General features: G+C 49.5%; 1 protein-coding gene across 1 annotated transcript in view; it reads left to right on the top strand.

The window, feature by feature from the left end:
• TEKT5 (tektin 5) overlaps window positions 1-26,834 on the top strand; it is a 47,624-nt gene extending 20,790 nt beyond the window's left edge. Inside the window, exons 6-7 of the mRNA XM_004020767.4 lie at window positions 23,400-23,554; window positions 26,618-26,834. Of these exons, the coding sequence (XP_004020816.1) occupies window positions 23,400-23,554; window positions 26,618-26,834 (372 nt within the window). The remainder of the gene's footprint in view (window positions 1-23,399; window positions 23,555-26,617) is intronic.
• The last annotated feature ends 387 nt before the right edge of the window (window positions 26,835-27,221 follow it).

The raw sequence follows: 27,221 nt of genomic DNA, 5'->3' as shown, positions 1-27,221 counted from the left end.
ACCGAGAGGGTCTGGAGTTGAGCCTGAGAATCTGCGCTGTGAACAACCTCCGGGGTCCCCAGTGCTGCTGGCGAGAAGCAGGCAAGAGCGCACGCTGCAGAGCAAGTTGATCTTGACGATTTTGAGCTGTTTGCTTCTCTTCTCTCACCACTTCCTCCTACCTCTCTCTTCCAGACTCAAAAATATCGGGGGAACCCAATCTTTCCAAGAGGCAAGGCGCAGTCATCCCATTCTAATCAGATCTTCTCTAATTGCATTTTACTTCCAAGCCCAGCCGTTCCTTCCTGGAGGGATCCGCCGGCTCAGGCCGGCTCAGCCTGCCACAAAGATCTTCCCGGATTTATGCAGATGTATATGTCCCTCTGGAGCTTCTGCCGCCCCTCCGAGATGCATGCCTTTGAATCAAAATCTCATTTTCCATCTTGATTACTAATGTGGTGGGAGCGAATGACGTTAGGAGCTGGGGAGTCACGATAAGGCAGAAGCTTAGCTTTGACTGGATGTTAGAGAGAGGAATCGGATTTCTCTGCTGCTGCTCAGCAGCCTCCCCCTTCTACCTCCCTTCCCCCCAACCTCACGGCACCCCTCCCCCCACCCCTTTGGCTGAAGGCTTTCCTGTAGCAAACAGAATGAGCCAGCTTTCAAGCTGGGAACTTTCCTGTTCACTCTCCTTCACCTGGAGCCCCTTCCCCCATCTCAGTTGGTAGCTCTCACTTCTAGATGCGTCCAGAAGCTTCCAGGGCTCAATCCTGAATCTCAGAGTCCACCTGGATGCCGCTCTTTCTCTCCCATGCCCCCATCCTCTCCATCAGTAAATCCTATTGGTTCCAATTTCAGAAGCTCGTCACTCCTCCCTCCTCCTCTGCTTCCACTCGGACCTGAGCCTCCATCGTTTCTTGCCTGGACCATTGCTGAGGCCTTCTAAGTGCTCTGCTCGCTTTTGATGTTGCCAGCTGATGGGCTGGCAGCTTTTTGAGAGGGCATTCGATCCTTCAATAGGACGACTAGATTTACAGAGAGGAAAAGTTCAATTGCTTTAGATTCTGCAGGAAACCTTGAGAGTCTAACTGGAGAATACAGGTGACAGGCTCTGCCTCCATCTTCACCTTGGCCAGGCCTCTCTGCACCGCTGCTGTCATGGGAATTTCTCACCATGCCTTTGCAACCTCAGTGCCTCCCAAAATGCATGGTGCCTGATGAAGTCTAAGGAAATGCGGGTGGAGTGGTTTTTCTTTTTTTTTTTTAAAGATTTTCTTTTTTTAATGTAGACCATTTTTAAAGTCTTCACTGAATGTGTTACAATATTGCTTCTGTTTTACCTTTTGATTTTTTGACCACGAGGCACGTGGAATCTTAGCTCCCTGACCAAGGACTGAACCCTCATCCCCTGCAAGAGAAAGTGAAATCTTAACCGCTGGACTACCAGGGAAGTCCCTGGAGGGGATTTAAAATCAGAGGATAAATGCTTGTAGTCCAGGGGTTAAACTTGGCCCACATATTATTTGGATCCTCATGTTTTCCTTTTAACAGCTCTATTTTTACTTGACATGTAATTAACTTATGTTTCAAGTGCAGAATCTGAGAAGCTTTGACACACATAAGTCATGAAGCTGCTATCTCAAGCAAGGTAGTGAACATATGAAAAGATTCCCTTGTGTCCCTGGTCATCTCTCCCTCCTGATCCCCACCCCCATACCCAACACAACCACTGATCTGCTTTCCATCACTACTGATTAGTTTGCATTTTCCAGAATAATTACATAAAGGGCACCATACCCTAGCCACTCTTCTTTCATTAGGCCTTTTTCCATTCACCATAGTTGAGATCCCTAGTTTGTTCCTTCTTGTTCCTGAGTCTTATATGTCTTGAATGGATACTGTATTGTATTGATAGGTACTACCCGTGGTAGGTATCATATTGATACACCACAACAACTCTAATATTCATCAACAGTTCCCTTCTCCTCTTGCCCTCAATCTTCCCCGGCATCAGGGTCTTTTCCACTGAGTAGGCTCTTCGCCTCAGGTGGCCAAAGTACTGGAGCTGCAGCTTCAGCATGAGTCTTTCAAATGAATATTCAGGGTTGATTTCCTTTAGGATTGATTGGTTTGATCTCCTTGCTGTCCAAGGGACTCTCAAGAATCTTCAACACCACACTTCCAAAGCATTAATTCTTTAGCGCTCAGCCTTTCTTATGGTCCAATTCTCACATCCATACATGACTCCTGGAAAAACCATAGCTTTGACTATACAGACCTTTGTTGGCAAAGTGATGTCTCTGCTCTTTAATATGCCGTCTAGGTTGGTCTTAACTTTTCTTCCAAGGAGCAAGCGTCTTCTAATTTCATGGCTGCAGTCACTGTCTGAAGTGATTTTGGAGCCCAAGAAAATAAAATCTGCAACTCTTTCCATTTTTTTTTCCCATCTTTTTCCACATCTGCTCTGTACATTGGAGGAAATGCAAGAAAGCAGCCAAGCCTGGAAAGGACTGTAGAGAACACAGGGGCTCTGAGTTTTCACCTTGAAAGGTTTCTGCTTTCACTCTGAAGTTTCTTTGGGGTTTTGACTTCCAATTGGTCATTAACACCAGCAGAACCTCTCCTCCCCCAGGAGTGTGGGGGGCAGTAGGGTGTGCGCTATCTACAGGGGTGAGGGCCTGCAGTCACCATCTGAGGGCCTCAGTGCCTGCTGCCAGCCCCTCTGTTTGTCCAACGAGGCTTGGACCCCATGGTGGAGTGGGAAACGCTTTTGTGCTTCGCAAGCAGTCGGATCCCTTCCAGCACCAGAGCCAGCAGCCAAGCTCCTGACAGCTCGTTTCCATAACCGCCGAGCACAAGATCTGGGGAGCCGGCCTGCCTGCCCCTGTGCCTCGGTGGATAGGCTGGTGAGAAGTGGACGGGCCAGGCCTTAAAGACCATCGTGGCTACTGAGAATGTTCTTGTTTCCAGTTTCTTCCATCAGTCTTTCCAATAGTGTCGAGCAATGAGGCCTGATGTGACCCTAGTCTGTCTTTGCCATCTCTCTTTTGTTTGGGAATCTCCCTTTCCAGGCAGACTTCAAGTCTCAGGCTGCACTGACCCTTTGAAATTAAGGTCTTTTCCCATCTTCTCTACCACGATGGGACCCTCGATCTATGGCAGGAGATACTCGTTTTCTACATATGTGAAAATCGCTCAGCTGTGTCTGACTCTTTGTGACCCCATGGACTATAGAGTCTATGGAATTCTCCAGGCCACAATACTGGACTGGGAAACCATTCCTTTCTCCATGGAATCTTCCCAGCCCAGGGATTGAACCCAGGTCTCCCTCATTGCAGGCAGTTTCTTTATCAGCTGAGCCACCGGGAAGCCCAAGAATACCGGAGTGGGTAGCCTATCCCTTCTGCAGTGAATCTTCCTGACCTAGGAAATGAACCAGGGTCTCCTGCATTGTAGGTGAATTCTTTACCAGCTGAGTTACCAAGGAATCCCTTTCTACATATGGCAATACTATAAAGGTGCCATTTCAAATACATTTGTTCAAGGCTGAAAAGGGCATTGATTTGAAGAAATAGATTAAATAACTAGGGGTTTTCCAGGTGGTGCAGTGGTAAAGAATTCCCCTGCCAATGCAAGAGACACAAGAGATGCAGGTTGGATCCCTGGGTCGGGAAGATCCCCTGGAGGAGGGAATGGCAACCCACTCCGTTTTTCTTGCTTGGAGAATCCCCTGGACAGAGGAGCCTGGTGGGCTACAGTCCATAGGTGGCACAGAGTCGGACACTGCTGAGCCATCGAGCCCTTGTGGGTATGTGGATATGGCAAGGTAACCGCCAGGAAAAGCCCCACGTGCAGTCGGTCTCTGCCTGATGCTCACCTTAGTACCAGCAGGAATCAGCGGTTCCCTAGTGTCATGTGGGCTCAGGTCTCATCACTGTTTTTTGCGGGGTCGGGGGCGGGGTGTGCCTGGGGACACCCAGCATGAGGGGGTCCATGAGAGCTTAGATACAGGTGTCTCTGAGGACTGTGCCAAATGGTGAGGTGATGGAGGGGGTGCCATGTCTACCAGTTATCTGTTCACGCTGACACTGTGCCAAGTGAGAGAGATGCTGCTGGAGTCAGGAACACAGAGGCAAGGTCCAGAACTGGGAAGGCAGCCAACAAATGCCGCAAGCTGGAGGGACCAGACAGGAGAGTAGGGAGAAAATGAGCAAGGTCAGCACGGCCAGGGCTGGAGCTGGGGATGGTACTAATGAGGGTGTTTTGAGCTCACTTTGTGAACCACTGATGCTCAGGGAAGCTAGGACTGCACGTTGCAGTTGGTATTAGCCAATCATATGCTTTGACTGGAAGCCATAGGCAGGGCAATCCCTGGGATTGGCTTCTGCTGAGACAAGAAGACAGTCAGATGCAGCCCGGAGGAGGCAGAGGGCTGCCTGGGTGCCTCCTGAGTACGGGTGTGTGCCAACAGTCTCCAAGTTTCTTCCAAGTTGTGGCGTCTCCCTCTTTGGGTCCTCAGCTCCTTGCCTCCTTGAGACCCGCTGCCCAGCCTCACCTCCACTCCTGGCTTGCACATGGGCTTGCCTCCTGGTCCAGTCTCCCCTTCCATCTCCACATGCTTCTCCCACACGTGAGCCCCCACAGTGCAGTGAAGATGGTTGGGTTCACTTCTGGCTCCAGCACTTCCTAACTACGTGGCCAAGGTCAGGTTGCCCTACCTCTCTGTGTCTCAGTCAAATGGGAGCAATAATGGTTAGCAAACGTTTGCTCTGGGAATAAGAGCATCCACACTGGTCACTTCGTAAGTGCTCAATGACTATTAACTGTAAAAATGGTAAAACAAACTAACCAACCTGTGGTCTGATTTATAACCTGTGCTGACAGGGAGGGACAAGCAAACTGAAAGGATATGGCCTCTGGGATCTAAAGACCAGAGTTGCATCTGGTAAACTAACTAACTCCTATGAATCTCAGTTTCCTAATCTCTGAGAGAGGAATAATCTTGTGAGGATGAAAAGAAAATATTGCTGTTGTTCAGTTGCTAAGTCATGTCCAGCTCTTTGCGACCCCATCGACTGCAGCACACCAGGCTTCCCTGTCCCTCACTGCCTCCCCGAGTTTGCCCAGGAAAAGATACAGCTGAGCAATTCTCAACATTCACACATTGGAATCACCCGCATCTCTAGGGATTGTGACTTGATTGGTTGGGATGTAGCCTGGGTATCCAACCTTTTAAACACCCCAGCCAAGGTTGAGAATGAAAGGATCAGCATTCAGACCAGCGGTTCTCAAGGTGCGGTCCTGAACCAACTGCATCAGTATCATCTGGGAACTTGTTAGAAGGAAGTGCACATCCTTGGGTCCCATCCTGGACATCCTGACTCAGAAACTCTGGGGTCCAGACATCCAAGTTTCTACCAGTCCTCCAAGTGTGCCAGCCAGGTGCAAATGTGCAATAAGTGTTTGCTAATCCAATCCTCTCTCCCTGAGAAGTATTGGTTTAGCCAAAAAAGTTCGTTAGCATCTTGCAGAAAATCCCGGTCAAACTCTTTGGCTAACCCAGTATTTACTAAAAGCACATCCGGTGTGCTAGACTCTGAGTTAGGAGCATGGGGTCCAGTGGGCCCTGCCTATGGGCTTATGTTCTAGTTTGTTGTTTAGTCACTAAGTCGTGTCCGACTCTTTTGCTACCCCAGAAATTGTAGCCTGCTGGGCTCCTCCATCCATGGAATTTCCCAGGCAAGAATACTGGTATAAGTTGTCATTTCCTTCTCCAGGGGAATCTTCCAGACCTAGGGATTGAACCCATGTCTCCTGCATTTCCTGCACTGGCAAGTGGATTCTTTACCACTGCCCCACCAGCGAAGCCCTATGTTCCAGTGGGACAGACCTTTTTTTTTTAAAGTAGGAACTTTCACGGTGGTCCAGTGGCTAAGACTCTGGGTTCCCAATGCACGGGGCCTGAGTTCACTCCGGGAACTAGATCCCACGTGCCAAAACTAAGAATTTGAGTACTGCAACTAAGACACAGTGAAGCCAAATAAATAGATAAATATGTTTTTAAAATAAGTTAAAACCTCATTAATGAAAATTGTGATAAGCATTAAGAAGATGGTTGAGGGCCTGAGATACTGGATGCCCATGAATTTTCAGAGAATTGTACAAGTGTCCTCTGTAGCAGGGAGCCTCCGCCCTTCCAGGACTTTCAGGACACCTGACCCCAGATGACCTCTGAGCAGCTGGTATGTGTACTGGTCTGGCATTGTCTGAAGGCAGACTCTGGATGGAAACAACTGTGAGTAGGGTTGACTCAACGTCTCTCCTCAGAGTAGTAATTCTCACCCTGGCTGAATTTACTCCCCAGTGGCACTTGCCAACGTCTGGAGACATTTTGGTTGTTACAGCTTGCCATGTGGAGCGGGAAGGGGGCAGGGTGCTCCTAACAGACACAAATAGTGGGTGGGATCCAGGGATGCTGCTAAACACGTCGATGCACAAGATAGTCCACCCTCCCGACAACGAAGCTGTGGCCCCAGACATCAAGTGGGCCGAGTTTGAGACTCACCGCTCTGGGTCTTTCACGACTTGCATTTCTGGCCAAGTCCCTCTGGAGCCCTCCTCCACTAGCTCTTGCCCCTGGGCTCAGCTGCAGTTGAAAATCTTCCACCATTTGACCAGAAAAAGGATTCCAAGCTGCTTTCTGCCTTCCGAAGCTGGGGAAACTGCCCTGAGTCAGGCATCTCCTTGGAAACCCCTTGGCTGCACGCAATTTGGAAAACAATAAATTTGCAAGGTTGCACAAAGCATGCAGAAGCCTAAAGCTGGCTGGAACTGCTAAATCCCTCTTTTTCCCTTCACATCAAAAATAATTTCCCAGCCCTGGAGGCTTTGTCTGCTGTCACAAGATGCAGGCAGATATTTTGAAAGGACCAACACCACTGCCAAAAGCGTCCCCCCTTTCAAAGCCCTTGGGTGGATTTCTGTTCCAGCCAGGAACATCAGAGCACTTTTCCACTGAGCTGAGGTTGGTTTCGTCCTCAGCACGCCTAGCAAGGATGTACCTTGCCATCTGGGGCCAAAGACCATTTCCAGTCAGGACTTAACTGTTTCCCCAAGCCTGGGACTTGGGGTTTGCCATCAGCTGGTCCCTCACAAGGTCTGAATGTGGGTGATCATCATCTAGTTTGTCATCCTGTTGCAAGAAGAAGGTGAAAGAAAAAACTCTCCATCACAAGAGGCATATTAACCTCACTCCGTGCAGCTAGAGTTCTAAGTGCTTTTCTAACATTAACTCATTTTCCCTCCTACAACCCTGTGTGTGTATATGTGTGTGTGTGTGTGTGTGTGGTGTGCATGCTCAGTCATGTCTGGCTCTTTGCAACCCCATGGACTGGAGCACACCAGGCTCCCCTGTCCATGAAATTTCCCAGACAAGAATACTGGAGTGGGTTGCCAACAACCCTGTGAAGAAGGGATTATTTTTAGGGATTATTTTTACAGATGAGGAACAGGACAAATGTTTTCCTAAAGCCCTTACCTCAGATATGCAGATGACACCACCCTTATGGCAGAAAGTGAAGAGGAGCTAAAAGCCTCTTGATGAAAGTGAAAGAGGAGAGCGAAAAAGTTGGCTTAAAGCTCAACATTCAGAAAACGAAGATCATGGCATCTGGTCCCATCACTTCATGGGAAATAGATGGGGAAACAGTGGAAACAGTGTCAGACTTTATTTTTTGGGGCTCCAGAATCACTGCAGATGGTGACTGCAACCATGAAAGTAAAAGACGCTTATTCCTTGGAAGAAAAGTTATGACCAACCTAGATAGCATATTCAAAGCAGAGCTGACTAAGGTCCGTCTAGTCAAGGCTATGGTTTTTCCTGTGGTCATGTATGGATGTGAGAGTTGGACTGTGAAGAAAGCTGAGTGCCAAAGAATTGATGCTTTTGAACTGTGGTGTTAGAGAAGACTCTTGAGAGTCCCTTGGACTGCAAGGAGATCCAACCAGTCCATTCTAAAGGAAATCAGCCCTGGGATTTCTTTGGAAGGAATGATGCTAAAGCTGAAACTCCAGTACTTTGGCCACCTCATGCGAAGAGTTGACTCATTGGAAAAGACTCTGATGTTGGGAGGGATTGGAGGCAGGAGAAGGGGACGACAGAGGATGAGGTGGCTGGATGGCATCACTGACTCGATGGACGTGAGTCTGAGTGAACTCCAGGAGCTGGTGATGAACAAGGAGGCCTGGCGTGCTGCGATTCATGGGGTCGCAAAGAGTCGGACACGACTGAGCAACTGAACTGAACTGAAAGCCCTTACCACTGTAGCTAGTAAATGGCAGAGTCAGGATTTGAATCTAGGTGTTCTGCTCCAGAGTTTATTCTTTAAGTCAGTGTGAGCATCTTCCCTGCTCCCACCAACACAGGCTAACAACAACAACAACGATAATATCTAGATCAGTGCCCTCCAATGGGACGATTTTATACCAGGGAACATCTGACAATGTTTGGAGAATTTTTGGTCGTTACGACTTGGGAAGGGCTGCTATTGGCACCCAGTGGGTAGAGACCAGGAATGCAGTTAAACACCCTACAGTGCAGAATAACAGAATAACCCTGCCCCAAATATCAATAGCACCAAGACTGAGAAGACTTGGTCTCCTGGCATTAAGGTTTGACTTTTTTAAAAGAAAGGGAATTCCCTGGTGGTCTAGTGGCTAAGACTCCGTGCTCCCAATGCAGGGGGCCTGGTTTGATCCCTAGTGAGGGAACCAGATTCCACATGCTGTGTGCCACAAATAAGACCCTGTGCGGCCAAATAAATAAATATTTTTTAAAAGAAAGGATAAAAGGTAGAAGATAGGTAGACATGGATGGATACATGGATGGATGGATACGTAGGTGTATATATGGATGGATGGGTGGATGGATGGATGGGTATGTAGGTGGGTATATGGATGGATGGATGGGTACGTAGGTGGATATATGGATGGATGGATGGATAGATGGATGGATGGATAGGTACAAAGGTGGATACATGGATGGATGGATATGTACGTGTATATATGGATGGATGGGTGGATGGATGAATGGGTATGTAGGTGGATATATGGATGGATGGATGGGTACGTAGGTGGATATATGGATGGATGGATGGATGGATGGATAGATGGATGGATGGATGGATAGGTACAAAGGTGGATATATGGATGGATGCATGGGTACGTAGGTGGATATATGGATGGATGGATGGATGGATGGATAGATGGATGGATGGATGGATAGGTACAAAGGTGGATATATGGATGGACGGATGGGTACATAGGTGGATATAGGCATGGATGGATGGGTACATAGGTGGATACATGGATGAATGGGTGGATGGATAGAAAGTGCTGAGGTCTACAGAGTGCTTGTTAGTGCAGCCATTGTGCTTAGCACGGGGTACCTGAATTAATCCTCACAGTCACCCTCTGAGGTAGATATTGTTATTATCTCCATTATACAGATGGGGAAACTGAGGCCCAGAGAGGTTTGGCCATTTGCCAAGCCCATGTGCTCAGTGGTGTGGTGCTGGCCTTTGAACAGCAGCCTTCTGATTTTAGGGGCTGGCGCTTCCTCCCTTGGCACACTCCGACCATTACAGCATGCCACATTTTGCCCGTCGTATCCCCTTGTGACCTTGTTCCCTCTGTGTCTCTCCATCTGGACTCTGTGTGGGCCCTCCTGCCTCTCAGTTCCTCGCGGGCTATCTTCTTCCCAGCTTTGTGCCCTCTGCCCACCCTCCTAACGGCAGCCGGAGAGATCTGCCTCAAACAACAAACCCGACCATGTCCTTCAGCTTTAAAGCTTTACCGTGCGTGTGGTCAGCTCAGCATTTTGTTAAAATGCGCAGCACCTTGGGAGGTCTGGGGTGGGGCCTGAGACTCTGCATGTATGACCAGCACTCAGAGACCAGCCATGCAGTGGTCCGCAGACCACTCCTTGAGTAGCAAAGCTGTTGGAGAAATTACTCTCTGAACGTGGGAAACCTCGAAGGAGCAGCAGCCTTGTGCGTGATGGGAGGCTTAGAGGGATCAGGACTTCCTCTGTGATGAGATACGGCCTGTGTGCATGCTCTGTCGTGTCTAACTCTTTGAGACCCCCATTGGTCTGTAGCCCGCCAGGCTCCTTGTTCAGGGGATTCTCCAGGCAAGAATACTGGACTGGGTTGCCATTCCCTTCTCCAGGGGATCTTCCTGACTCAAGGATCAATCCTGCATCTCCTGCATTGGCAGGTGGATTCTTTACCCACTGAGCCACCTGGGAAGCCCATCAAACTACCAGCCCCGGGGCCAAATCTGCCCCTCCCCTGACTGTTTTTGTAAATAAAGTTTTATTGGAACACAGATTCCCCCATACATTTCTGTGTTGTCCGGGGTTAATTGTGCACTGCCTTGGCTGAGTTGAGCTCAGAAACTCAGAGACTGTATGTGACAGAAACTATACGTCTCCTAAAGCGGAAAATATCTACCACCCAGAGCTTTAGAGAAAAATGTGTCGCCTGTCTGCAGCATCTTCAAGGTGCTCCAGAAGGCTCTGTGCTGGGACCCCCAGACATCTGAGGGGGGTTGATCCCAGACACAGACACCCCTGCACATACACACACGTGCACACACACAGCCACACCTGCAGCTACTAACGACAGCTGTCAGACTGGATCTCAGAGGACGTGGCTCCGGGCTCGCGGAGGTGATGGGTGATGGATTAGAGCTTGAGCTTGGTCCAGGAGCACTTACAGCGCCCTAACTGGTGAGGGAGCCAGGTCTTGAGTCCCCATTTGCTGGATAAGGAAATTGAGGCCCCCACAGCCCAGGGCTCTGAGCGAGGTGTGAGTTCCACAGCTGGTTTGTGTTAGGGCTTGGATGGGACCCCAGTCTCCTGACTTCCTGCCCAGGACTCTTACCTCCAAGACACCCTGCAAAGAGGCCCCCATGGCTGGGAATCTGCCTGGAGCTGGGGCAGGGGGTGGGGAGGAGAGTGGGGCATTGGGAAGGTAGAGGGGTGTTGTGAACAGAAAGCTCTTTGGTTCCTCAGGCGAGGCTGGGGGGTTGGGGGTTGGAGGACTGACCCACCTTCTACCTTGACCCTCCCTGAGCCGAATTCTAGAAGCTGAGAAAGAGGACACTCCTCCTCCACTGCACAGGCAACCCCTGCCCTGACCCCTTACACCCTAATAAGTGGGTTGATGGAAGTTGAGCCCTGGACTGGACGTCTGAGGGGACTGAAGTCGCCTGCAGAGACAAACTCTGAGTTTCCTATTGTCTGACATTAAACAACAATTATCCCAAAGGAAAAGTCTCCTGAGGGACTGAACACTGCAGGATGGGAGCTGGGCGTAGGGCGGGCAGGAGGGACAGCCTCATGGCACATGCCCGCACTGGACTCAGCATTTTATATACAGTATCTCATTTGATCTGCATGGTAACCTGGTGGGTGATTTATTATTATTATGCTAACTTTATAGCATGATAATAAAAGCATGGGTTTCCCAGGTGACTGCATGGTAAAGAATCTGCCTGCCAAGCACAAGATGGGGGTTCTGTCCCTGGGTTGGGAAGATCTCCTGGAGAAGGAAATGACAACCCACTACAGTATTTTGGGCTTCCCTGGTAAAGAATTCGCCTGCCATGTGGGAGACCTGGGTTCAATCCCTGGGTTGGGAAGATCTCCCGGAGAAGGGGACTGACTACCCACTCCAGCTTTCTGGCCTGGAGAATTCCATGGATATACAGTCCATGGGGTCGCAAAGGGTCGGACAAGGCTTAGCAACCAAACAACAACAAAAAGAACAAGTGCCCCGTACAGTGTCTGGCCCCATAGATGGGGCTGCGAGTGAAGAGGCTCAGTGGATGTTGAATACACGAATATATACGGCACAGAGAGGGTAAGCGACCCGTTGAAGAGCACACAGTGGGGAAGAGCTGGAGCTGGGATTTGAACCTAGATCTGTGTGACTGCAGAGGGACTCAGTGAGCTGAAGGGACCTGCCTTCCTTGCCCCTTATGCCTGGCACACAGGAGGCTTAGAACTACCCCTTTCTCAGTCTAGGGCCTGGGGACCCTCCTTCCCAACTGAGTTCCAGCTTTGGGCCAAGGCTGCGGAGACTCCTCCCATGGGCTGAGCACCTGGGCCAATCCCACAGCAGGCAGCCCTTCGTCCTGCCCCAGGAGGCTTCCCCAGCTCAGGGACTGGGGAGAAAGGCAAACAGGGAAGGAGGGCTAGAGCTCTCTAGCTGGCCAAGGGAAGATGGAAGGAGGGGCACGATGGCTTTTTGCAGGGCGTGTTTGTGGGAGGAACACGCACACACAGGCATGGGCTTGCTTTGGGAAGAGCAGGACTTGGTGCCAATGCTTTTCAAGTTACCACAAAGGAGTGTCGCTAGCTTTGCGTGCCAGCAGTGAAGGGCTTTATATACTTGCTAAGGTTCCCAAGAGCTCCTTCTCCCAGGCCTGGCACAATAGCCTCACCTCCACTCTATGGAGTGGCTGTGATCCCCGTTTTACTAGAAAGGCTCATAGAGCCTAGGACACTTGCTTAAGGTCACCCAACTTGGATGTGCTGGGGCTGGGATTTGGAGAGATTCAGGTTGTCTGGTGCCAATGTCTCTGCTTTCTAGTTAAGCAAACACCTCATGGTGAGCATTGGTCCATCCAGAGAGGAAGTGTTCATTAAGTATCTACTAATTGGTCAGTGGGCTTCCCAGATGGCACAGCGGCAGAGAATCTGCCTACTAATGCAGGAGACTCAGGTTCTATCCCTGAGTCAGGATACTCGGGTTCTATCCCTGAGATGCCCTGGAATAGGAAATGCAACCCACTCCAGTATTCTTACCTGGAAAATTCCATGGGCAGAGGAGCCTGGCGGGCTGCAGTCCACGGGGTCGCAAATAGTTGGATACCACTGAATGACTGAGCAATTGGTCAATATATACAGCTTTTAGCAAAATGCCTGGCATGCTGTCAGCACTATTTTAAGTGTTAGGTGATATTATTACTATGTCCCAGGCACTGATTGGTTTAGGCAGTGGGGGATTCAGCAGACAGCAAAACAAAAATCCCTCCCCACATGGAGCTTACTCCCTGGTAGAGGATGATTGACAACATTAATGAGTTGTTGTTGTTCAGTAGCTCGATGTCCGACTCTTTGCGATCCCATGGACTGCAGCATACCAGGCTTCCCTGTCCTTTGCTATCTCCCAGAGTTTGCTCGAACTCATGTCCATTGAATCCATGATGCCATTCAACCATCTCCTCTGTCACCCCCTTTTTCTCCCACCTTCAATCTTTCCCAGCATTAGGGTCTTTTCCAGTGAGTCGGCTCTTTGCATCAGGTGGCCAAACAGCTGGAGCTTCAGCTTCATTATCAGTCCTTCCAATAAACATTCAGGGTTGATTTCCTTTAGGATTGACTGGTTTGATCTCCTTGCTGTCCAAGGGACTCTCAAGAGTCTTCTCCAACACCATAGTTCAAAAGCATCAATTCTTCGGCTCTCAGCCTTCTTTATGGTCCAACTCTCACATGACTCGCAGCCTAAATGTGTACATGACTACTGGGAAAACCATAGCTTTGACTATATGGACCTTTGTCTCTGCTTTTTAATATGCTGTCTAGGTTTGTCATAGCTTTTCTTCCAAGGAGCAAGCGTCTTTTAATTTCATGGCTGCAGTCACCATCCACAGTGATTTTGGAGTCCAAGAAAATAAAGTCTTGGGCTAATAAAATAAAGACTGTTTCCATTGTTTCCCCATCTATTTGCCATGAAGTGATGGGACAGGATGCCATGATCTTTGTTTTTTGAATGTTGACTTTTAAGCCAGCTCTTTCACGCTCCTCTTTTACCTTCATCAAGAGGCTCTTTAATGAATAAAGCACAGTATGTCAGAAGGTATAAGGACTATAGAGAAAAGAAAGCAGAATTTGAACAGTTGGGAGTGCTGGCCGGTTTGGCGGTTGTAAGTTTAAAGGAAATGATCAGAGAAAGGTCTTCTGGGCATTTTAGCCATAACCAGAAGGGTGTGAGGGAATGAGCCATGTGGAGATCTGGGGAAGGAGCATCCCTGGCAGTGGGGACAGTCCCTGCAAAGGCCCTGTGGTGGGAGCATGCTGGGTTAGATGTGGATTGTGAGATACACCAGCTCCACGGGCAGGTAGGTAGGTGAGTGGGTAATTGAATGTCTCAAACACCTCTATCTTCTTCCCCCTGCAGAGGGTGGTGAAGATGTTCGAGACACTCATTCCGTGTGTGTGCGCGCGCGCGTGTGTGCCCACATGCATATAACAGGCGCCTTGGGTCTGAGCGATTCTGAGCCACAGAGCATGTACAGACTTGCCCGGCAAGGCTGCCTGTGCTCTGAGCTTCCTGCCTGCCTGGGCCGGGGTCTGGATCGCCTAGGCAACCACAGTGTGGAACAAGGGCACAGCTCTGGGCTGAGAACCAGGATTTCCAATTGCTGATGTCAAATTTCCCCCAGAAACTTGAAAACCCTGTGATGAGGCAGCCTCTTTTCCCCCAGGCCCCTTGCTGGAAACCCAAGCCCATCGTGCACAGGTCACCCACATGCGCATCTCCAAAAATATCTTCAAGGGATGAAATTACTCCCGTGACTCCACTTGGGGTTTTCCTGCCAAGATGGGCAGTCTTGAGTTGCACCTCCAAGTCCCTAACCAGAGTCCTCAATCCATCTCCTTCCCCTTGGGACTCTTTAGCATTTGCACATCTCTTATCTCCCGCATCAGTGTTTCCTGACTCTGGCTGCACCTTTAGGGAGTTCCTGAAGCCTTTTGACACCCACTGCATCCGGGGCCAATGAAATCTGAACCTCTGGTGGAGGGGGGCAGACAGCTGCAGTTTAAAAAACTGTCCAGATAATGCTAATGGGCAAACAAATTGCAAGAATTAACACCCATTATGTGGGAGACCCGGGTTCGATCCCTGAGTTGGGAAGATCCCCTGGAGAAGGAAATGGCAGCCCACTCCAGTATTCTTGCCTGGAGAATCCCATGGACGGAGGAGCCTGGTGGGCTACAGTCCACGGGGTCGCAAAGAGTCGGACATGACTGAGTGAGGCACAGCACAGTACAATTAGATAGCATTTTCTCTTTAATAGAATTTCTCCCTTAGAAAAGTTATTTTAAAAAGAAACCTTAGCTCTGATAGGATTATGGGGATTTTTTCTCCTCTTTTGATCCTGGGGAAGAGAGGTAAGTTTATCATACCTCTTGGCTCCTGGCACATGTGTTTGTACAAAGCCCCTTATTTCCTTGTTTATACCCTTTTATCCCTAAACTTCAGGGTAACTCCCATTCTCTCATAGATGACCTTGCGGTCAGGGACTATTTGAACGAATGAATGAATATGACCTCTTTAAAGAATGTTGACCTGTTGATTTAAATGTTGTTCAGTCACTCAGTCGTGTTTGACTCTTTGCAGCCCCATGGACTGCAGCACACCAGGCTCCTCTGTCCTTCACTATCTCCCAAAGTTTGCTCAAATTCATGTCCATTGAGTCAGATGCAACCTAACCACTCCTCCTCTGCCACCCATTTAAATGTGTTCTTACAAAACATGGATTGCCATTGCTTGTGCAAGGATCTTTACTTTTCTCAAAAGGGATTGTGTCAAATAGCTCATTCTGTTTCCCAGTTCCTCACCTTGCATTGTCCCTCTGGATGTGAGGTTAATCCATCTATGGGCTGCCAAAATCCTCCACCTGCTCATTTACCATTTTTCACATGTCCGTCTCTGTGGTCACAGGCAGCCGGGTGCTGCCGGCTCACTGAGCCTCCTTGACACATATGTTCCAGAGTGGTCTTGAGCTCCTTCAGTGTATATAGTATAGACCAGGAGTGGACACGCTGGGATATGTGGATTACCCTCTCGGACTCCAAGCTCTTCTCCTTGGGGGACATCATGGAATTTGGGACCAGGCTGCCCTGGAGTTCAGAGCTCAGAGCTCAGTCTTGGCACCTTAGCTTCCTGCTGAGCCTGAAGGCCAAGGCTGTTCTGTCTCCAGCCCCTGCCTCTGGTCAGCCCAGGTGGTCTCTGCCTCCTGCCCCTTGGGGGTCACATTCCTCAAACTTCTGGAAGCTGAGTCACTGCCCCCAGGGCTTTTGGAGGTGCACAGGCTGGAAGGACTGTAGTAGGCATCAGGGGCTGCCCCCTAGACAGAGAGTGTGTGTGTGTATATATATCTTTTTTTTTCTCTTCCATTGAAGAGGACCCTGGCTGTGAGTGACGGAGGCTGGACAGGAGGTTTGGAGGAACATTTTTCGGCAGAGTTTAGACCCGCCTGGGCAGATTTGCCTTGGGTGTGAGTCATCAGCGGGTTCTAGAAGAGCCAATTCTGGAAAACCCCTTCTGTTCTGGAAAATCCACAGGCAGGCCTGTTCGAGAAATGCTAGGGGGTGGGGTGGGGTGGGAAGGGGTGGTGGCATGGAGAAAAAGCAAGAGTTGGTTCCGACTGCTCCATCACACCGCCAAAAGCCAGCCCCGAGGAGGAGACAGGGGGCAAGGGGTTTCATAGTGCCCCTTAGCACCCTCCTTCACCATTACCCTTCCTGATTTTACCTGCCTGCCCCCTCACCCCCGCCCCACCACCTGGGCTGTTACTCACTTTACATGTTTCATTCAAGTCATAAAATGTAATTATATTATTCTATGGATGGAAAACCAACAGCATTTGCCAGGAGTAGAGAGTAGCTGGGTTTCCCAGGTGGTGCAAGTGGTGAAGAACCCGCCTGCCAATGCAGGAGACATAAAAGAGGTGGGTTTTGATCCCTGGGTCGGGAAGATCCCCTGGAAGCGGGCATGGCAACCCACTCCAGTATTCCTGCCTGGAGAATGCCAAAGACAGAGCCTAGCGGGCTACAGCCCATAGGGTCGCAAAGATTCTGACACTGAAGTGACTTAGTGCGTGCACACGATAGAAAGATACGTATAACGAAAGCAGAGCAGGCGTGTTAACATGTAACTGGAGCCTGTTGCCTGCAGAAGTCTCTGGATCCTGCAGCTGCTCTTTGCCAATCAAGGGAGATGAGCAAGTGTTGGGAGGCTGTGCCAGGACAGGCTGGCCCCATGCTCCTGGAAGTGGTCCTCAGGTTTGAAAAATAATTAGTAAGCTTTAGTTTTCTCTGGGAGCTGCTGTCTTCCTGCCTCACTGCTGTGCTCACATGAGAGTTCCCAGAAAACTGAAATGTACTGGATGCCTCCTAGTGATGGCATCTCCCACCAATATCCTGCACACTAAAGGCACTCAAATTTGTGTTGTTAACAGGAAGAAAGGAACTTGAACTTCTGTGATGGCAAAGATGGTCACTTCCCAGGTGGTGCTACTGGTGGTAAAGAACCCAGCTGCCAATGCAGGAAATGTAAGAGACATGGGTTCAATCCTTGGATCAGGAAGATCCCCTGGAGGAGGGCACGACAACCCACTCCAATATTCTTGCCTGGAGAACCCCATGAAAGAGGAGCCTGGCGGGCTCCATAGGGTTGCAAAGAGTCAGACACGACTGAAGCAAATTAGCACAGCACAGCACAAAGATGGTTGGAGTTGTAGTAAGGGCTTATGGGTGCTAAATGTGTGTGCGTGCTTAGTCACTTCAGCTGTGTCCAACGCTTTGCAACTCCATGGACTATAGCCCACCAGACTCCTCTGTCCACGGGATTCTCCAGGCAAGAATACTGGAGTGGGTTGCCATGCCCTCCTCCAGGGGATCTTCCTGACCAAGGGATCGAATCTATATCTCCTGCATTGGCGGGCAGGTTCCTTACCACTAGCACCATCTGGGAAGCCCAGGTGCTTAATAAATCTTGCCTAAAGAAGTGGGCAAATAACCCACTAGAACAGGGGTCCCCAACCTCTGGGGGATCTAATGCTTGATGATCTGAGGTGGAACTGATGTAATAATGATAGAAATAAAGTGCACAATAAATGTAACGCTCTTGAAGCATCCTGAAACCATACCCTGCCTCACTGGTCCATGGAAAACCTGTCTTCCATGAAACTTGTCTCTGGTGCCAAAAAGGTTGGGGACCGCTGTACTAGGATGTAACTCCTTGAAGATGGTGTTTTCTACCTGTTCTGTGCACTGCTGTGTCCACTACCTACAACAGTGCTTAGCACCCAATAGGTGCCTCATCCACAGTTAAGTCAATGAGTGAACCAATGAATCCGTAAATTAGTGAGTGAATGAAGAAATGATTGAGCATGTGAATGAATGTCCACCCTTTTGCTAAAGTCAAGAGATAGGCCTTTTCATCATCAAAGAAAATCTACAGAAAATCTACAGAGGGTGTGGATAAAAGGGAGCCCTCCTACACTGTTGGTGGGGATATAAATTGGTACCGCCGCTGTGGAAAAACAGTATGGAGGTTTTTCAAAAAACTAAAAATAGAGTTACCATATGATCCAACAACCCCATTCCTGGAGAAAACTCGAATTCAAGAAGATACATGCACTCCAGTGATCACAGTGGCACTATTCACAATAGCCAAGACATGGAAATGACCTAAAGGTCCATGCATAGATGAATGGGTAGAACCTGTGCTGTATAATGGAATGCTGCTGCTGCTGCTGCTGCTAAGTCGCTTCAGTCGTGTCCGACTCTGTGCGGCCCCATGGATGGCAGCCCACCAGGCTCCCCCGTCCCTGGGATTCTCCAGGCAAGAACACTGGAGTGGGTTGCCATTTCCTTCTCCAGTGCATGAAAGTGAAAAGTAAAAGTGAAGTCGCTCAGTCGTGTCTGACCCTCAGCGACCCCCTGGATTGCAGCCTTCCAGGCTCCTCCGTCCATGAGATTTTCCAGGCAGAAATACTGGAGTGAGGTGCCATTGCCGTCTCCGATAATGGAATGCTACTCAGCCATAAAAAACAATGAAATAATGCCATTTGCAGCAACATGGGTGGATCTAGAGATTATCACACTAAGTAATCAGAAAGTAAATCAGAAAGTAATCTAAGTAAATCAGAAAGAGAAAGACAAATACCCTATGATGGCCCTTATACATGGAATCTAAACTATGATACAAATAAACTTATTTACAAAACTGACTCACAGACACAGAAAACAAACTTATGGTTACCAAAGGGGGAAGGGGGGGTGGCGAGAGGGATAAGTGAGGAGTTTGGGATGAGCAGATACACACTTCCCTGGCTCAGACAGTAGAAAATCTGCCTGCAATACAGGAGACCAGGTTTGATCTCTGGGTCAGGAAGATCCCCCTGGAGGAGGGGATGGCTACCCACTCTGGTATTCTTGCCTGGAGAATTCCATGGACAGAGGAGCCTGGTGGGCTACAGTCCATGGGGTCACAAAGAGTCGGACACCACTGAGCTACTAACACTTTCACTTTGGTGGTGTGAGTTGAGGGTCCACACACTTCTTTACATAAAATAACAAGGATCTCCTATACAGCACAGGGAACTGTGTTGAGTATCCTGTAATGAAGCATAATGGGGATTCCCATGTGGCTCAGTAGTAAAGAACCTACCTGCCAAAAATCCTCCTGCTTGGCGGGTGGATTCTTTACCACTGGGCCACCTGGGTTGGAAGGCCCAGTTTTATTCTATACTGTGTTGGGCGCGCTCTCTGAACTTTGCATACCTGCATATCCAAAGGGTAAGTTTCTGAGAAAAATCCCCTGGGCTTCTAAGGAGCTGTTCTCCCCACTCAGTGGAGTGTTTACCTTCCCACATGCTGGGCACGGAACATTCTTATGGGATAGCGTTTAACCAGCCTGTGGCTGGCGTTGCTCTGGTCTGGGTGGCCCACTGAGGACCAGGTGAGGGGCCAGTCTCCCTCCTTGGTGGGATTTGAAAGAGGCAGTGTAGCACCCCCTCCCACCCCACCCTCAGATAACTCTGCCTCTGTCTCAGCCCAAGTAGGAAAAGGGCATCCTTTTGTTCTCTTGAAACAGAGACGTGTTCACTTTGTAGGCTTCTTTTTTTTTTCCTTAAGGTAGGGCTTCCCAGGTGGCTCAATGGTAAAGAACCCATCTGCCATTTCAGGAGACACAGGAAACTCGGGTTTGATCCCCGGGTGGGGAAAATCCCCTGGAGGAGGGCCTGGCAACCCATCCCAGTATTCTTGCCTGGAGAATCCATGGACAGGGGAACCTGGCAGGCTACTGCCCGAAGGGTCGCAAAGAGTTGGACACGACTGAGTGACTAAGCCACATGCAAATTCATTATTGACCAGGGCATGCTGAGTGGTTTTTCCAGAAACTAGTGCCTGTGGCCAGCGATTTTTATTTTGGCTGGCCAAAATTAACTCCTGTTATTTCACTAACACTTTGTGGGTTATTATATTCAGTAGTCACCTGTGTGTGTGCGCTAAGTCGACTTCAGTCGTGTCTGACTCTTTATGACCCTGTGGACTGTAGCCCACCAGACTCCTCCGTCCACGGGATTTCCCAGGCAAGGATACTGGAGTGGGCTGCCATGACCTCCTCCAGGGGATCTTTATTGACCCAAGGATTGAATCTGTGTCTTTTGTGTCTCCTGCATCGGCAGGTGGATTCTTTATCACTGTGCCACCTGAGAAGCCACACCTGTAAAGTCGTCTCCAGCACCACAAGTTTCATTTTCACTTTCCATTTCAGAATCCATCACTAAGATTTTTTGTCTTTTTTTTTTTGGTCTAATATTCACATCAACTGATTTATAATCTGAAGAACTGTCATCTTCTAAGATACTGGTATATGTGTTGCTCAGACAATCAGAAAAAGTATCTGCATAAAATTCAATGAAAAATACTTCTTTACTCAAAATTTTGCAATGCATCACTTTTGAAAATTTTTGGTAATAAACTTGCATTTATAATATATATAAGGTTGGGTCAAAAACCCCTAAGGGAGCAAAATGTGAATGATAATGACAGTCAGAAGCTGGATAATGAATCTTTGATCAACTTTAAGTTCTAACAGCTTCACACAGTGATGTGAATTGTATCACTGTCAAAAAACATATTGATACATCTCCAGTCAATAACGTTTGGGTGACAAAAGATATATTCATACATCTCCAGTCAATAATGTGTTAAGGTAATAGGGAAGCCAAGACTTTACTTCTTTGGGGAAAAAAATCTCTTTTAAGCAATTTTTTGTTGCCCATAAAATATGGGCCCTAGCCAGCTAAAATAGTCATGTTATGATTTGTGAGTATTTCATCAATTCAGTTCAGTTCAGTTCATTCACTCAGTCATGTACGACTCTTTGCGACCCCATGGACTGCAGCATGCCAGGCTTCCCTGTCCATCACCAACTCCTGGAGCTTGCTCAAATTCATGTTCAAAGAGTCAGTGATGCCGTCCAACCATCTCATCCTGTCGTCCCCTTCTCCTCCTGCCTTCAATCTTTCCCAGCATCAGGGTCTTTTCCAGTGAGTCAGTTCTTTGCATCAGGTGGACAAAGTATTGGAGTTTCAGCTTCAGCATCAGTCCTTCCAGTGATTTCCTTTGGAAAAGGACTGATTTCCTTTAGGATGGACTGGTTTGATCTCCTTGCTTTCCAAGGGACTCTCAAGAGTCTTCTCCAACACCACAGTTTAAAAGCATCAATTGTTCGGCGCTCATGTCAAAGAGAAAAACAGTATGATTGTAAAGTCCCTAAAAGTGAGACAGGGTCTTAGACTTGCAGTCCCCACCCTATTCAGGAGCACTGGTATACTCACATGTAACAGTTCTCTGCATATTAAAATCTGTGACAGGACGATATAAATTTCAGGGCACACTGGTCCAAAACTTCAGTGTGCATAAAGACCCTTGGGGAACTAACTAAAAATCTAGACTTCGAGGTCCCACTGTGATTCATTCATTCATTCAATGGATATTTATTGAGCTCCTACTATGAGTAGAGTTGCCATATTTAGCAAATAAAAATGCAGGATGTCCAGTTCCACTTGAATTTTAGATCAACAGCAAACAACTCTCTAAGGTAAGTATGTGTTATGCAATAGTTGAGACATATCAGTAAATCCCCTACATATGAACCTTCAAGTTGTGAACTTTCAAAGATGTGAACTTGCGTTCCATTAACGTCGGGAGTGAATGAAATTGCAGCTTGCCCTCCTGGGTCGGGAAGATCCCCTGGAGGAGGAAATGGCAACCCACTCCAGTATTCTTGCCTGAAAAATCCCATGGACAGAGAAGCTTGCTGGGCTACAGTCCAAAGTGTCGAAAAGAATCGGACACGATTAAGTGACTCCGCACACACGCTGTCTCCCATTGCTTACGATCCTTCAGCTCTACCATCTCCCACCTCTACTTCCTTGAGTCAGTAATTCTTCTTGCCTGTTCACTTGATGCCAACCCCTGTATGCCAGCTGTTGTACTGTAGTACTGTAGTTTCAACGTACTGTACTGTAAGAGTAAAAATGTTTTTGTTTTTTTTTTTACCTATTATTTGTGTGAAAAGTATTATAAACCTATTATCGCACAGTACTATATCACCAATTGTGTTAATTGGGTATCTAGGCTAACCTTGTGGACTTAGGAACAAATTGGACTTACTGTACTAAAAATGCTTTGTTGTTGATCTGAAATTCACATTTAACTGGGCGTGCTGTATTTTTTCTGACAGCCCTCACTCTGCACTGAGCTCTGTGCCTGGCGATGGGTAGAGAGGATGCAGCAATGGATAAAGCAAAGCACCTGGCCTCTTGCAGCTCACATGCTAGGGAGGGAGAGAGACAAGCTCATAGATTACTTGAAGGAAGGGTGTTGAGGGACACTGTGGCAGGGTACCCTTCCAGGCTTGTCCAGAACAGAGCACACAGCACCTCGCTATTTGTTGTTGTTGAGTTGCTGAGTCGTGTCCGACTCCTTTGTGACCCCAGGGACTTTAGCCCGTGAGGCTCCTCTGTCCAGGGGATTTCCCAGTCAAGAATACTGGAGTGGGTTGCCATTACCTCCCCATTGGGTCCTGTCAAGTCTGGGAGGGGTGTCAGCGCAGTCCACCACTAAAGAACCTTCTCGCAGGTGAAGGGCACCATGAAAACCAGAACTGCTCATACCTAGGTCTATAGCTGCCGGAGATGACAGGGAAGAGAGTGGCCGTTTTATGCACAGTGGCGTGTGCTGTTTCAGTACACTCAGTTCTGGGGGGTACTTATGGTTGGTTAAGGGCAAGTTCTTCCCTGGTGGCTCAGAGGGTGCAGAATCTGCCTGCAGTGCGGGAGACCTGGGTTCGATCCCTGGGTTGGGAAGATTCCCCTGGAGGAGGGCATGGCAACCCCCTCCAGTATTCTTGCCTGGAGAATCCCCATGGACAGAGGAGCCTGGCGGCTTGCGATCTACGGGGTGGCAAAGAGTCAGACAGGACAGAGCGACTAAGCACACAAGTGCAAGGTCAGGTTCCTTCTGATACCGCAAATGTTCCCCGCAGACGCTGCAGGAGATCTTCCAGACAGAGAGCACCATCATGCTGCTGGAAAGGTCCATCATGGCCAAGGAGTGCCCGCTGAAGGTGGCGCAGACGAGGCTGGAGTGCCGGACCCGGCGCCCCAACGTGGAGCTGTGCAGGGACAGCCCCCAGTTCAAGTGAGTCTCGGGGTGGGGGTCGGGGGCCGGCAGGGGAGGGGCAGGTCTCGGGAGCTGGAAAATGGACACTCCGCCCATCAGGAGACTGGGATCAACGACTCCACAGGGCACTGGGGGCCTGGGGCTCTGAGGATGCCCGTGGTAGTCTCCCCACCAATGGAGGCCACCCCTCTGCGCTGCCTCCTTCTCATCTAAGCGAGGATGGTTTTGTAGGCCTGTTCTGCTCTGGGAACTCTCCAAGCCAAAGAGAGGGTGCCGCCCAGCCCGGAGGCGTGGTCCTTGCCCTTTGATCGCTCCACACCCGCCCTGCCCTCCTCCCACCTCCAGGCTCCTGTGAAAGAGGCACCCAGCCCACACCTCACCCATCCGCCAGTGCCCTTTCTGTGAAATTCTCACCTGCGAGCCCTCGGAACAGCCCAGTCCTGCCCGTCCCACTTGGCTAAGGAGGAGCTGCTGCTGTTGACGGGAGAGGGGCACAAAGCTCACTGCAGGCCCAGAAACAGGGTTTGTGAGTCTAGGGGTGGAGGGTTGGGATGGAACGATGATCAGGCAAGGAAGGAAATGGCCATTGGCCTTGGGAATGTTTTTCCTGTGACCTGCTGTGTGACTTGGGGCTGGTCGCTTGACTGCTCTGTCCCCTCCAAGCTCAGGACACTGTCTTCATTCTCGGTGGCCATGTGGCAGGCTCCCCCCGACGCCCACCTCAGTGGCTTGTCTTCCTTCTGAGCTGAGATAATGGGGCAAAGAGAGCTGGAGGAGTAAAGAGGAGGAAGAAAAATATTCAGAGAGAAAATGATGACTGGTACCATGCGCTGAGGTTTCTACAGCCTTGGTCACTGCCTGAGAATAAAATTCAGGTTCTTGTTTGCACAAACTGCATATCAAGTGGTCAGGAGCTATGTGTGGCTGGAGGCGTGGAACGGACTATCTCCATCGCTGCTGAAAATTCTGCTGGACAGCGCTGGCTGAGAGAGCCCTAAGGAAAGAGGGGTCTTCAGGCTTCTGCTCTCACCTCTCTCTAGCTCAGGCTTGTCACAGGGAAGCTCACCCTGATATCAACCCGGGTCCTCCCAGCAGTGTGTCCTCCAGTTCTGAGCACTGTCTCTCCCCCGACCTCCAGGTGGGTCCCAGCCCCACAACCAACCCACCATCACAGGTGTATTCATGACCCAAGGCTGCTGTAACAAATGACCACAAGCTGGGTGGCTTAAAACAACAGGATCGCTCCTCTGAAACTTGCAAAGGCCAAACCTCTGAAATCAGAGTGTCAGCAGGGTTGATTCTCTCTGGGGGTTCTGAGAGTGCATCTTCGCCCGGCCCCTCTCCTGGCTCCTGGTGGTGGCTGGCAGCCCTTGGCTTGTAGCTGCATTATTGCAGCTGCCTCCATCTTCACGTGGCCTTCCTCCCTGTGTGTCTCTGTGTTTCAAATCTCCCCCTCCTTTCTCTATAAGGAGATCAGTCATTGGATTTAGGGTCCATCCCTGGTGGCTCAGACAGTAAATAATCCGCCTGCAATGCGGGAGATCCAGGTTTGATCCCAGGAAGATACCCTGGAGGAGGGCAGGGCAACCCATTCCAGTATTCTGGGAAAATCCCATGGACAGAGGAGCCTGGCAGGCTACAGTCCATGGGGTCACACAGAGTCAGACAGGACTGACTGAGCACAGCACACTTAATGGAGGATAATTTCATCTCAGGATCCTTAACTGAATTCCATCCACAAAAATCCTTCTTCCAAAAAGCATCACATTCACAGGTACTGGGGTTCAGACGTGGTGCCTGGTATCTTTCACTCAGCATCATGTCTTCAAGGTCCATCCATGTTGTAGTACATGTCAGCACTTCATTCTTTTCATTCAGTTCCGTTCAGTCACTCAGTCGTGCCCAACTCTTTGTGATCCCGTGAACTGCACCACACCAGGCTTCCCTGCCCATCACCAGCTGCCGGAGCTTGCTCAAACTCATGTCCATCAAGTCAGTGGTGCCATCCAACCATCTTGTCCTCTGTTGTCCCCTCTCCTCCTGCCTTCAATCTTCCCAGCATCAGTCTTTTCCAATAAGTCAGTTCTTTGCATTCCTTTTGATAATATCCCCATGTGGGGACAGAGCATATTTTGTGCATCCGTTCATCTGTCGATGGACATTTGGGTTGTTTCGACTCTTGTTATTTGTGCTGCAGGCTTCCCTGATGGCTCAGACGGTAAAGGATTTGCCTGCAATGCAGGAGACCTGGATTCAATTCCTGGGTAGGGAAGATCCCCTGAAGAAGGGAATAGCTACCCACACCAGTATTCTTGCCGGGAGAATTCCATGGACAGAGGAGCCTGGCCAGCTATAGTCCATGCAGTTGCAAGAGTCAGACACAACTGGGCAGCTAACATTTTCACTGACTTTTCATTAGCGCCACACGAGTATTTGTGCAAGGATTTGAGTGTCTGTTTATTCTTCCCTGGTAGCTTAGCTGGTAAAGAATCCGTGTGCCATTCAGGAGACCCTGGTTCAATTCCTGGGTCGGGACGATCCGCTGGAGAAGGGATAGGCTACCCACTTCAGTATTCTTGGGTTTCCCTGGTGGCTCAGCTGGTAAAGAATCTGCCTGCAATGTGGGAGACCTGGGTTCGATCTCAGCTGGTAAAGAATCTGCCTGCAATGTGGGAGACCTGGGTTGGGAGATCCCCTGGAGAAGGGAAAGGCTACCCACTCCAGTATTCTGGCCTGGAGAACTCCATGAACTGTAGAGTCCATGGGGTTGCCAAGAGTCGGACACGACTGAGCGGCTTTCACTTCACTTCACTTTTAGTTCTTGTGGCTCCTGTCTTGAGTCTGTGCTTAACTGAGGAACCACTGGCTTATTTTCCTGAACACCCCATCTGTGTCTCGCTTTGTGCTCACCATCCTCAGCAACTCTGTGGGGTGTTCACCCCATGCCTGCCCACCTCTGTCTTTCCTGCTGGCTGAGCCCCGCCCACCTGGCTCTCTGAGTCTCCCAGCGCCTGGCACATGGGAGAGGCACCTATGGCCTCTGGCTGGCCGAACCCACCTTCCCCTCTGCTCTCTCCCCAGGTTGGTGAACGAGGTGTTCACCATCGACGACACCCTGCAGACCCTCAAGCTGAGGCTGCGGGAGACCCGGGACACGCTGCAGCTGTTGGTCATGACCAAGTGCCGGCTGGAGCATGAACTGGCCATCAAGGCCAACACCCTGTGCATCGACAAGGAGAAGTGCATGGCGATGAGGAAGACCTTCCCCAGCACCCCGTGCATGGGCGTCTGCCCTTGAGCCTGCCCCCTCCCCCCCACCCCTACTCCGCCCCTCTCCACGCACACTCCTTACATAGCACAGAATTTGCAAAGGCAGAAAAACCGAAATAAAAGAAAGTGTCATTTTTCTCCCTTTCCTCCTATCATGGAAAAAAAATAATATGTATATATATATGTAAAAGAGCCAAAATAAATGTGCCCAAACCAGAGACCTGGGAGCTTGTTCCTTGCTGCAGAACCAGCCTCATGATGGATCCCAGGGTGGAGACGTGCTGTGACCCCTCAGGGACCGAATGCTGTGAGGTTGTCAGCCTCCCCAGGAACGGAAGAGGTCACGTTTTAAAAAATCTGTTTGTCTGTTAAGGAGCACAGCATAGACCATGGGGTCCAAAGACTGGACATCCGA

This window comes from Ovis aries, chromosome 24, assembly GCF_016772045.2.
Source record: "Ovis aries strain OAR_USU_Benz2616 breed Rambouillet chromosome 24, ARS-UI_Ramb_v3.0, whole genome shotgun sequence".
Taxonomy (NCBI): domain Eukaryota; kingdom Metazoa; phylum Chordata; class Mammalia; order Artiodactyla; family Bovidae; genus Ovis; species Ovis aries.
Note: the sequence above shows the minus strand (reverse complement) of the source record. Positions and strands in the feature narration are given on the sequence as shown.